Below are 12,624 nucleotides of genomic sequence, written 5' to 3'. Positions count from 1 at the left end.
ACTGCTTTTAGTCAAAATAATATAATAGACTGGATGCCATCGGAACCATAGGCCTGGAACTCTTTGTACCTAAGGGTTTGGGTGATAGACTGGATGCAGTCCTGGTCTCTTTTTTTTTAACACTAGAACAACTGACGATTAATGCACACCTATTTTTAAGTGGAAAATAATGTAGAAAATTAAATAGTGATTATTTCATTCTAAATGAAATTTGTTTACACTTTTCGACATCACAAAGTTAATTATCGAGGTTGAACCGTTGTCGTTTGCGCAGCGACTCCGATAAAAGAACATTTAGATCAAGAACGCGTTTATCGTTTAGCCAGCTATCACTTTGACGCTTTAGTGTTACCAAAATGTTTTTATCTGCATGGTGATTATGCATGACGATTTCCTGGGTCTCGGTCAGTGTATTAGAACATCCCATAAACTGTTACCATGCAATCACGTACCTGATTTCATGGTAACGTATAATGAGGCTACTAGATTCCTTTGGATCACAAATGTACAGATTTATATATAAGCGAAGGAAAAAGTGGCCAAGAAGTGTTACAGGTATTTGCGCATGGACACATCAAGCGGGGCTTTTCGCAAGACTATCTAAAGAATCGATAAGAAATATATGCGCCACGCAAAATCCGTAACATTGTAAATATTTCTTAGTTCACTCTTGCATGGCCTCGCATTTTAACGAGTTCAATAAGAATTGGAGCAGTATCAAAAGGTACACGATGATGCCACCTACGACCTGCAAAAAAGTTTTGTTCTAATTTAATTGAATGAAGAGGAATTTAAACTAAAGCTTTTGTTCTCAGCTATACTGTACAGGGCAAATTTAGGGCAATCTTACATCTGCAAGAAGCGACGCGTTTATATCGATCATTCTCGCTGAAAACGTAGTGTCACAGTGTAGTAATTGCAGCGAGAAAAGTTCCAGCTGCAATTTAACAGAATTTATAAGCATCTTTTAAAGATTCAATGAATTTGTAGCTTACCTCACGTTTCACCGATAAATCGGTTGCCTCGCTAAGGGCATCGTGAAGAGTAGTGCGGATCTGTTTAGCTTTATTAGTCGCCGTTTCACACGCCCAAATCATCGCAACAAATTGAAGAAAATGATATATGGCAGAAGGAATATAGGGCCAGTACCAAAATTCTAGACTTTTCCAGCCATGGTCCCCACCGTTGATCCGTAATAAAGTAAAGTAGAAATTAAAAGTAACAATAGTAAAAGTCGTGAGAACTGTTACTACGAGTTGCGTGATAAATATTTTGTTCAGTAATTGTAGAATATCGGTGACCTGCAGGTGTTTAGCCTCTAAATTCTTTAATTTCATCAGCAACGAGGCAGTCGTCTGTTTGTAACGCAGAAATATCCTGGTGGCGGGTTTTCGAAATTTATCAAGATCTTCGTTGATTTTCACGAAGCATGCTTTTAAAACGCACGCCGAGTTAATGTAGAACATGTCCATGATGAAGTTCACCAACACCATGAAGAGGGTGGCAAAATTTCTCACTGTCATAAACGTATATCCACTTTTAACGCAATTGAACACGTGACTTGAGAGAAGTAAAAATACAAAAATATCCTTTGAATGAACGAATTTCGCCATGTCGTTGAAGTCCTTTGGTGCCACCATGGAGGACGCCTCCGTGAGCTCCTGAAGAAAGCGCAATATCGCTTTATATTGACCGTACGTTAACAAGACAGAACTTCCAGCCATAATGAGATAAAAATTCTGATGCAGCTTTTTTGGTAGAGTATTGAATACCGATGAGGTGAAATTAATTCCATATATCATATAGAATAACACGATGAGGAACGTGGCCAAAATGGCCATTGAATAAACGACACGAATTCTTGAAAAGGTATATCCTGAAGAAACACATTTGAAAGGAAAAATTCCGAATATATTTGCGATGAAATGGCAAGGATACATCAGCGAAGCAAAATCCGTTGCGTGAAATAGTTTCCATTTCTTGTTCTCTAATTCCGTTATCTTCCAAGCTTCAGACATTGTTCTTTCGAACCTTGGAAAGTGACAGCAGAAAAAATTTGATATTATTCACGAAAATTATCTGTAGGACTGACTAATAGAAAAAAACTTCGTTATTAAACTGAGCAGACTGCTCATGTTTTCAATAAGCTCGAGATACTGATGTTTAATCACCGATCTAGGATGCTTGAACGAGTCTCTTGATATTAAAAAATTGCATGATATTAGAAAATAAATTGCAATACGATAATGCATAACGTGAATATATAACTTATTGCAATAGTGTGCTTTTAGTATGATTAAAACAGGTGCTGTAAGATGATAATTTATGCCAGGCTCTTCGTCAATCGACCATAATTGTTTCTTCAATATTCAGTTAAACATCATTACATTAGAGCTTTTTCTCAACAGGGCGTTACAAGCAGATATTGTACCAATAGTACCACATAAGTGGAAATAGAGCACACTATCTGCAAGAAAAAAAAATCAAAGAATTAAATGACAAATTTGAATTACAAATTAAATGAATTTACCTTTGTCAAAATGGTTGCGTCAATCGGTAGACCCATCGCCGAGAAGGTGCTATCGCACTGTAGCGCTTGCAAAGAGAATAATTCCAACTACGGAGGTGCAAATTAATAAATTCATCCATTAAAATTAATGAGATTTTATTTATAATTATTTCGATCATTTCATCTTACCTCGATCGTCGTCTGTTTATCAAAAGTATTCACGACGATTCGGTGAACATTAGAACCAATCTGCTGGGCTTGGCTCTTAGTTGTTTCGGTGGTCCAAATAATCACAATCAAATTGAAAGTATAATGTATAATATACATATTAGTATCGGAAAACCATACGGTAACGATATCCTCTTGAGTAAAAAGTACCACATAATGATACACATTAAACGTGAGGTCAATGAAGGTCATTATAAGCGATCCGATATTTTGAACATTATACGTCTCGTTAATCGACCGGACAGCAGCAGTGATTTTTAAATGTTGTTTTCTAAGATTTCTCAGTTGTTTGAGCAACTCAGGATTTTCCTGCGGTTGATATACTCTGCTGAAAAGATGCGGCTCTTCGTTGATCACCATTTCGTTCAGTTTTACCAAGGAATTATTTATTTGTTCGAAACAAGCTTTCAACACGTACACGTTGTTCACGTACAAAGAGTTTGCCGCTACCATCAAGAAAAACACGTAACAACAGGTGCAGCCAACTATGTATCCAAATACCTTCACAGTGAATATAAAATCCAGAATAAATGGGATCAAAAGCAACACGTCCTTCGCGTACACTAGTTTGGCTAATTTGCGAATGGTTTTCGGTGGCAGCAGAGTAGCAACATTTTCCACTTTCTCAATCATTCGTACCGTAGAATGATTTGAAATGTAGCCACATATAACGATCATGGGACTCAAGAACAAAATGAAATTGCAGTGTAAAATCAGGGACTCGTCGATTTCCATAACGTAATTAACATTGTATATGGCAAATACCATACAAATGCTGAAGATGATCACCAAGATCGCGGAACATGAGAAACGGTATTTTGATATGTATCTCGATGAGACAATTTTAAAATGCAAAAATCCAATGCACATATTAACGAAAATACAATAACGCATTAATGTTCTGTAGTTTGTTACGTTGAAAAATGTCCATGTTTCGTTTTTATCTTTGATCTTCTTTTCACCGAGTTTTAGTACTTGGTTGAACATTTGCAGAACGTTTCTTGAAGTAGTATATAAAGTACCTTCTTCTTGGAAGCTGTACCTTTTACTGGTGAAGAAGCAGTAATAAAGTTAGAATAGTGACATTTAATCATTTTTATGCAAATCTAGTTGAAGCATCAAAGAACGAAAAGAAAATATCATCCACTAATGGAAGATGGTTTTAGTACTTCCGTTAAGTATTCAAAGTGATGGTGCATGCGATACATTGCATCAAGAAATTGTTGGGAACAATAGTTGCATTATCTTGATTAAAATCAATCGATAAAGTTAATACAAAGTAAACTATTTTATCGATTCTATCTACCCTTGTCTGGTGTTTATATCAACATTTTACTGGGTCATTTTGACTCCTTTCATAGTTCGGATGTTAAGTCGATAACAGACTTTCTGTCGTGCATGTATGGATTTTTCCTCCATTTTGTGTACGAATTCTAAAACGTTCCGACGTCTTTCTGTGCCAAGGAATAAAACAAAGTTATAAGAAAATTCAGAGTGTTTACTATTTATTCCAATCCATTTCCAATAGATAGTTTCCCTAATTTTTATTTTGAATGTGTATACTACCAGCCTTCGCGTGATAACGAACTTATAAATAAGTTTACAAAATTCCTTCATTTGTCTATAATAGGCGCCAACAGCTTTATCTGGCAGTTACAATGTATCATATTCCTTTGTATAAGTCCAATTATTCTAAACAACTGTTCGCACGAAGTGATTCATGTTTGTAACAAACAGCCCTATTAAATGAACACCTACAATAACAATGTGTAATTGTTTTATGGTATTAATGGTGTCGATACGTGATAGTATTTAGTTGAACGTAATCGTTACCTCTGCCTATTATTGACGGTCGCGAAATTAACCTTGAGGAGAATAGATTGACTCGACTCCACCCTGTTCATACGAACGTAAACGACATTTCTCCTTGAAGAGATCACCTTTGCCTACCCTAGTAAACGAGATTCCCGATTCAAATTGAATTGATCAGTTCAACTGTGTGAACTCCGGCCACGAAAACAAGATATTTTACGACCCACGTATTTCGTTACGGTGAAAAACAATGCTAATCATCCCAGACGACCATGCGGAAAGTATGAACTTTCTATGTGTATATCAAACATTTCAGTGTCGATTATAACGACGATGACTGGGATCAAAATGACTATGGAAGAACCATCTTCAAAGGATTAATTGTTACAATTACAAGATAAGAACAGTCAATCCCTGAATCCGCATTTGTGTTCCAAGATCTACCATAGATAATAAAGTAATAAGTTCAACTTCAGACAAATGTAATAGCGAAGAATGATGCTTCTGTGCCTTGTTAATGACGCCAAACTTTTAAATATTGTAATTTCTAATTAAGAGTTTTACGTAGATTTTCTCTTAATATGACCCCTGTGTACGACGATCAAAGAAACTTGTACTCGTTTCCAAGAATCGCACCATCCTTTATTGCGTTGCCTCGATGTCGATAATGTTGGTACATCGATAACAAAAGATTCGACGAAAAATTACGTTGAAATTTCGAATAACAGTCCTCGGCACACGCAATCATCTTGTTCTTCTAGAAAGCAACAACGATAATAATCGGCTGTTGAAAATGGTCCGTTGTCATTAGCTCAGCGACTCCGATAAATTTAGAAAATTTAGATGAAAAACGCGTTTATCGCTTAGACAGCAATCAGTTTAACGCTTTAGTGCAACTAAAATGCTTTTATCTGCACGATGATTATGCATGGCGATTTCTTGGGTCTTGTTCAGTGTATTAGATCATCCCATAAACTGGCATCCCGTAATCTCGTATCTGATCTCATGGTAACGTACAATGTAACTGCTAGATTCCCTTGCATCGCAACTGTACAGATTTACATATAAGCGAAGGAAAAAGTGGCCAAGAAGTGTTACAGGTGTTTGCACATGAACACATCAAACTGTGCTTTTCGCAAGACTGCCGAAAGAATCGATAAGAAACACATGCGTCACGCAGAATCACGTAACTCTAAATATTTCTTCGTTCACTCTTGCATGAACACGCATGCGACCCACTGCAATAAGAATTGGAGCAGTATTAAGAGATACAGGGCGATGCCACCCACGATCTGCAAAAAATTTTTATTCTAATTTAATTGAAATAGGAGGAATTTAAACTAAAGCGTTTAGCCTCAGCTTTGCCTCTTTCACTATATACTCTACAGGACAAAAGGGCAATCTTACCTCTGCAAGAAGCGACGCGTTCATATCGATCATTTTCGCTGAAAACGTCGTGTCACAGTGCAGTAATTGCAGCGAGAAAAGTTCCAGCTGCAATTTAGTAGAATTTATAAGCAACTTTTGAAGGTCCGATGAATTCATTTCTTACCTCGCGTTTCACCGACAAATCAATCGCCTCGCTAAGGGCATCGTGAAGAGTAGTGCGGATTTGTTTAGCTTTATTAGTCGCCGTTTGACACGCCCAAATCATCGTAGCAAATTTAAGAAAATGATATATGGCAGAAGGAATGTAGGGCCAGTACCAAAATTGTAGATATTTCAGGCCTCTTTCCCCACCTTGGACCCATAATAAAGCAAAGTATAGATTAAATGTAACAATAGTAAAAGTCGTGACAGATGTTACTACGAGTTGCGTGATAAATATTTTGTTTAGTAATTGTAGAACATCGGTGAGATGCAGCTGTTTCCCCTCTAAATTCTTCAATTTCATCAGCAACGAGGCAGTACTTTGTTTGTGGCGCAGAAATGTCTTGGTGACGGGTTTTCGTAATTTATCAAGATCTTCGTTGATTTTCATGAAACATGCTTTTAAAACGCACGCCGAGTTAATGTAGAACATGTCCATGATGAAGTTCACCAATATCATGAATAGAGTGGTAAAATTTCTCACTGTCATAACCGTATATCCACTTTTAACGCAATTGAACACGTGACCTGAGAGAAATAAAAATACAAAAATATCCTTTGAATGAACGAATTTCGCCATGTCGTTGAAGTCCTTTGGTGCCACCATGGAGGACGCCTCCGTGAGCTCCTGAAGAAAGCGCAATATGGCTTTATATTGACCGTACGTTAACAAGACAGTACTTCCAGCCATAATGAGAAAAAAAATCTGATCCATTTTTTTTATTAGAGTATTGTATACTGATGAGGTGAAATAAACTTCATGTCCCACATAGAATATCGGGATCTGGATCGCGACCAAAACGATCATTGAATAAATGACACGAATTCTTGAAAAGGTATATCCTGAAGAGTCACATTTGGAAGGAAAAATTCCGAATATGTTTGCGATGAAATGGCAAGGGTACATCAGCGAAACGAAATCCGTGGCGTGAAATAGTTTCCATTTTTTGTTCTCCTTTAATTCTGTTATCTTCCAAGCTTCAGACATCGTCCTTTCGCAACTTGGAAAGTTACTGCGGAAAAAATTTGACGTTACTCACGAAAATTGTCTGTCTAACAGACTAATAGAAACAAACTTTGCTATAAAAGTAGAAAGACTGCTTACGTTTTCAATAAACTTGAGATACTGATGTTTAATCATCGATGTAGGACGCTTGAACGATTACACGATAGCAAAATGCAATACGATAATGCATACCATCAATAAATCATTTGTCGCAAGGTTTGCTCTTAGCATGATTAAAAATGGTGCTGTACGATCATAATATACTCCAGGCTCTTCGCCATAATTGTTTCTTCAACAGTCAATTAAAAATCATTACATTTGAGCTTCTTCTCAACAGGGCACTGCAAGCAGAGATTGTACCAATAGTATCTACTACATAAATGGAAATAGAGAGCGCTATCTGCAAGCAAAAAAAATGAAAGAATTATATGTTAAATTCGAATTACAAATTAAATGAATTTACCTTTGTCAAAATGGATGCATGCATCGGAAGATCCATCGCCGAGAAGCTGCTGTAGCACTGCAGCAGTTGCGAAGAGATTAATTCCAACTACGGGGGTGCAAATTAATAAAGTTATCCATTAAAATTAATGAGATTTTATTCATAATTTTCCACCATTTCACCGTTTTAAATCTTACAAATATTTTCATAACTATTAAAAATTCACAATCACAAACTTTCAGGACTATCTGTATGGGGCTAGGAAAAATTATTTTATACTTTTTAGTCTGTCTTAGAAACGTGGTATGTTAAAAAATTGTTGTTATTTAAATAATTATTTGAACCCATATTCAATAGATAGTTTCCCTAATTTTTATTTTGAATGTGTATACTACCAGCCTTTACATGAAATAAATTTATAAATTTCCTTCTTTTATCTACGATAGGCGCCAATAGTTTTATCTAGCAGTTACAATATACCATACTCCATTCAATGAGCTCAATTATTCGCCCAAAGTGGTTCATGTTTGTAACACACAGCCGTGTTAAGTGGACACCTACGATATCAATGTGGAATTGCTTTATGGTATTAATGGTGCCGATATATGATAGTATTTGGTTGAAAGTAATTGCTACCTCCGCGCATTATCGGAGGTCGCGACATTAACCTTGAGGAAAATAGATTGTCTCGACACCACCCTGTTCATACGAACGTAAACGACATTTCTCCTTGAAGAGATTACCTTTGCCTACTCTAGTAAACGAGATTCCCGATTCAAATTGAATTGATCTGTTCAGCTGTGTGAACCCCGGCCATGAAAATAAGATATTTTACGACCTACGTATTGCGTTACGATGAAAAACAACGCGTTCACTGTACCAATCATCACAGACGACCATACGAAAAGAATGTACTTTCTATGTGTATATCGAACATTTCAATGTCGATTATAACGACATTTACTGATACCAAAATGACTATGGAAGAACCATCTTCTAAGGATTAACTGTTACAATTACAAGATAAGAACAGCCGATCCCTGAATCCGCGGTTCTGTGTTCCAAGATCTACCATAGATAATAAAATAATAAGTTCAACGTTAGATAAATGAAATAGCGAACAATTCTGCTTCTATGTCTTGCTAATGACGCCAGACATTTAAATATTTTAGTTTTTAATTTAGAGTTTTACTTCGCTTTTCTCTTACTAAGACCTCTGCGTACGAGGAACAAGGAAACCCGTCGATAATGTTGGTACATCGCTAACAAACGATTCGACGAAAAATTACGTGGCAATTTAGTATGACAGTCTTCGTCATACGCAATCATCCTGTTCTTCCAGGAAGCAACAGTGATATTCGGCTGTTGAAAATGGTCCGTAGTCGTTAGCGCAGCGACTCCGATTTGGGGACATTTAGATGAAAAATGCCTTTATCGCTTAGCCAGCTATCACCTTGACGCTTTAGTGTGACCAAAATGTTTTTATCTGGATGGTGATTATGCATGACGATTTCTTGACTCTAGTTCAGTGTCTTAGATCATCCCATAAACTGGCATCCCGTAATCGCGTACCTGATCTCATGGTAACGTACAATCTAACTGCTAGATTCCTTTGCATCGGAATTGTACAGATTTATATATAAGCGAAGAAAAAGGTGGCCGAAAAGGGTTACAGGTGTTTGCACACGGACACAACAAACGGTGCTTTTCGCAAGATTGCCGAAAGAATCGATAAGAATCACATGCGTCACGCAGAATCACATAATTATTTCTTCGTTCACTCTTGCTTGGCCTCACATACTTTCGGGTTCATGAAGAATTGGAGCAGTATCAAAAGGTACATGGCGATGCCACCCACGATCTGTAAAAAAGTTTTATTTTAATTTAATTGAAATGGGAGGAATTTAAACTAAAGCTTTTGCACCCTTCACTATATTCGGTACAGGGCAAATTTAGGACAATCTTACCTCTGCAAGAAGTGATGCATTGATATCGATTATTTTCGCTGAAAACGTCGTGTCACAGTGCAGTAATTGCAGCGAGAAAAGCTCCAGCTGCAATTTAATAGAATTTATAAGAAACTTCTGAAGGACCGATGAATATATTTCTTACCTCGCGTTTCACCGACAAATCGGTCGCCCCGCTAAGGGCACCGTGAAGAGTAAGGCGGATTTGTTCAGCTTTGTTAGTCGCCGTTTCACACGCCCAAATCATCGTAGCAAATTTAAGAAAATAATATACGATAGAAGGAATATAGGGCCAGTACCAAAACAGTGGATATTTGCTAGCTTTTTCCCCACCGTTGACCGGTATTAAAGAAAAGTACAAGTTGAAAGTAACAATAGTAAATGTCGTGACAGTTGTTACTACGAGTTGTGTGATAAATATTTTGTTCAGTAATTGTACGATATCGGTGACCTGCAGGTGTTTAGCCTCTAATTTCTTCAATTTAATCAGCAACGAGGCAGTACTTTGTTTGTGGCGCAGAAATGTCCTGGTGACGGGTTTTCGATATTTATCAAGATCTTCGTCGATTTTCATGAAGCATGCTTTTAAAACGCACGTCGAGTTAATGTAGAACATGTCCATGATAAAATTCACCAACATCATGAAAAGAGCGGTAAAATTTAGCACTGTTACAAACGTGTATCCACTTTTAACACAATTGAACACGTGACTTGAGAGAAGTAAAAATACAAAAATATCCTTTGAATGAACGAATTTCGCCATGTCGTTGAAGTCCTTTGGTGCGACCATGGAGGACGCCTCCATGAGCTCCTGAAGAAAGCGCAGTATCGCTTTATATTGAACGTACGTTAACAAGATAGCACTTCCAGCCATGATGAAATACAAATTGCGATGCAGTATTTTTGGTACAGTATTAGATACCGATTGGTTGACATTAATTTTATATCCTATATAGAATATGAATATCAGGAACGTGGCCAAGATGATCATTGAATAAATGACACGAATTCTTGAGAATGTATATCCGGAAGAGACACATTTGAAAGGAAATATTCCGAATATATTTGCGATGAAATGGCAAGGATACATCAGCGAAACAAAATCCGTGGCGTGAAATAGTTTCCATTCCTTGTTCTCCTTTAATTCTGTTATCTTCCAAGCTTCAGACATCGTTCTTTCGCAACTTGGAAAGTGACAGCGGCAAAAATTTTATGTTCCTCACGAAAATTGTCTGACGGAGAGACTGATAGAAAAAAACTTCGTTATAAAAGTGGACAGCAGACTATTTATCTTTTCAATAAACTCGAGATACTAATATTTGATCATTGGTGTAGGACGCTTGAACGATTCTCTTGAGATTAGAAAATTGCATGATAATTAAAAACAAATTGCACTACGATAATATATAACGTGAATGCATAACTTCTTGCCCAGTTTGCTTTTAGCTTGATTAAAAATGGTGCTGTAAGTTCATAATTTATTCCAGGCTCTTCTCCAATCGACTATAATTGTTTCTTCAACATTCAATTAAAAATCATTACATTATAGCTTCTTCTCAACAGGGCGTTACAAGCAGAGATTGTACCAATAGTACTACATAAGTGGAAATAGAACACAATATCTACAAGAAAAAAAAATGAAATAATTAAATATTAAATTCGAATTGCAAATTAAATGGATTTACCTTTGTCAAAATGGTTGCGTTCATCGGGAGACCCATTGCCGAGAAGGTGCTGTCACACTGCAGTACTTGCAACGAGAATAATTCCAACTACGGTGGTGCAAATTAATAAATTCATCCATTAAAATTAATGACATTTTATTCATAATTATTTCGATCGTTTCACCTTACCTCGATCGTCGTCTGTTTATCAAAAGTATTCGCGACGATTCGGTGAACATTAGAACCAATCTTTCGTGCTTGGTTCGTAGTCCTCTCGGTGGTCCAAACAATCACAGTCAAATTGAAAGTATAATATATAATATATATATTAATTCCGGAATACCATACGGTAACGATATCCTCTTGAGTAAAAAGTACCACATAATGATACACATTAAACGTTATGTTAATGAAGTGCATCGCAAGCGATCCGATATTTTGAATATTATACGTCTCGTTAATTAACCGGACAGCAGCAGTGATCTTTAAATGTTGTTTTCTAAGATTTCTCAGTTGTTTGAGCAATTCAGGATTTTCCTGCGGTTGATATACTCTGCTGAAAAGATGCGGCTCTTCGTTGATCACCGTTTCATTCAGTTTTACCAAGGAATCATTTATTTCTTCAAAACAAGCTTTCAACACGTACACATTGTTCACGTACAAAGCGTTTGCCGCTACCATCGACAAAAACACGTAACAACAGGTGCAGCCAATTATATATCCAATTCCCTTCAGACCGGTTAGAAAAAACAGACTAATTGGGATGAAAAGCAACGAGTCCTTCGCGTACACTAGTTCGGCTATTTTGCGAATGGTTTTCGATGGCAGCATTGTCGCCACATTTTCCACTTTCTCAATCATTCGTACGGTTGAATGATTTGAAATGTAACCAGATATAACGATCATAGGACTCAAAAACAAAATGAAATTGCAGTGTAAAATCACGCGCACTTCGATTTTAATAACGTAACTAACATTGTATATGGCTGACACCATACAAATGCTGAAAATGATTATCAAGATCGCGGAAAATGTGAAACCGGATTTTCTCGATGAGACAATTTTAAAACGCAAAAATCCTACGCACATATTTATGAAAATACAATAACGCATTAATGTTCTGTAGTTTGTTACATTGAAAAATGTCCATGTTTCCTTTTCATCATTGATTTTCTTTTCACTAAGTTTTGGTACTTGGTTCAACATTTGGAGAACGTTTCTTCACGTAGGATGTAACGTACTTTCTTCTTCAAAGCTGTATCTTTTACTGGCGAAAAAAGAGTAATAAAGTTATAGTGACATTTAATCATTTTTCTGCAAATCTAGTTGAAACATCAAAGAATGAAAAGAGAATATCATCCACTAATAGAAAATGGTTTTAGTACTTCCGCTAAGTATTCAAAGTG

General features: G+C 36.6%; 3 protein-coding genes across 3 annotated transcripts; all 3 read right to left on the bottom strand.

The window, feature by feature from the left end:
* Positions 1-5,757: 5,757 nt before the first annotated feature.
* On the bottom strand, positions 5,758-6,830 carry LOC114876831. The gene is made up of 3 exons (XM_029188679.2): positions 6,102-6,830; positions 5,957-6,043; positions 5,758-5,841 (listed from the first exon to the last, which is right to left on the bottom strand). Exons 1-3 carry the CDS (start codon positions 6,828-6,830, stop codon positions 5,758-5,760), a joined length of 900 nt encoding a protein of 299 aa, XP_029044512.2.
* A 2,818-nt stretch (positions 6,831-9,648) lies between these two features.
* On the bottom strand, positions 9,649-10,428 carry LOC123988471. The gene has a single exon (XM_046288713.1). It carries the CDS (start codon positions 10,426-10,428, stop codon positions 9,649-9,651), a length of 780 nt encoding a protein of 259 aa, XP_046144669.1.
* Positions 10,429-11,110: 682 nt separating this feature from the next.
* Positions 11,111-11,899, bottom strand: LOC114876830 (putative gustatory receptor 28b). Its single transcript, XM_029188678.2, has 3 exons — positions 11,408-11,899; positions 11,240-11,326; positions 11,111-11,176 (listed from the first exon to the last, which is right to left on the bottom strand). Exons 1-3 carry the CDS (start codon positions 11,897-11,899, stop codon positions 11,111-11,113), a joined length of 645 nt encoding a protein of 214 aa, XP_029044511.2.
* Between the last annotated feature and the right edge of the window lie 725 nt (positions 11,900-12,624).

The sequence above is a fragment of the Osmia bicornis genome, chromosome 14, assembly GCF_907164935.1.
Source record: "Osmia bicornis bicornis chromosome 14, iOsmBic2.1, whole genome shotgun sequence".
In the NCBI taxonomy this organism is placed as follows: Eukaryota; Metazoa; Arthropoda; class Insecta; order Hymenoptera; family Megachilidae; genus Osmia; species Osmia bicornis.
This window is presented reverse-complemented; position numbering and strand designations above follow the sequence as displayed.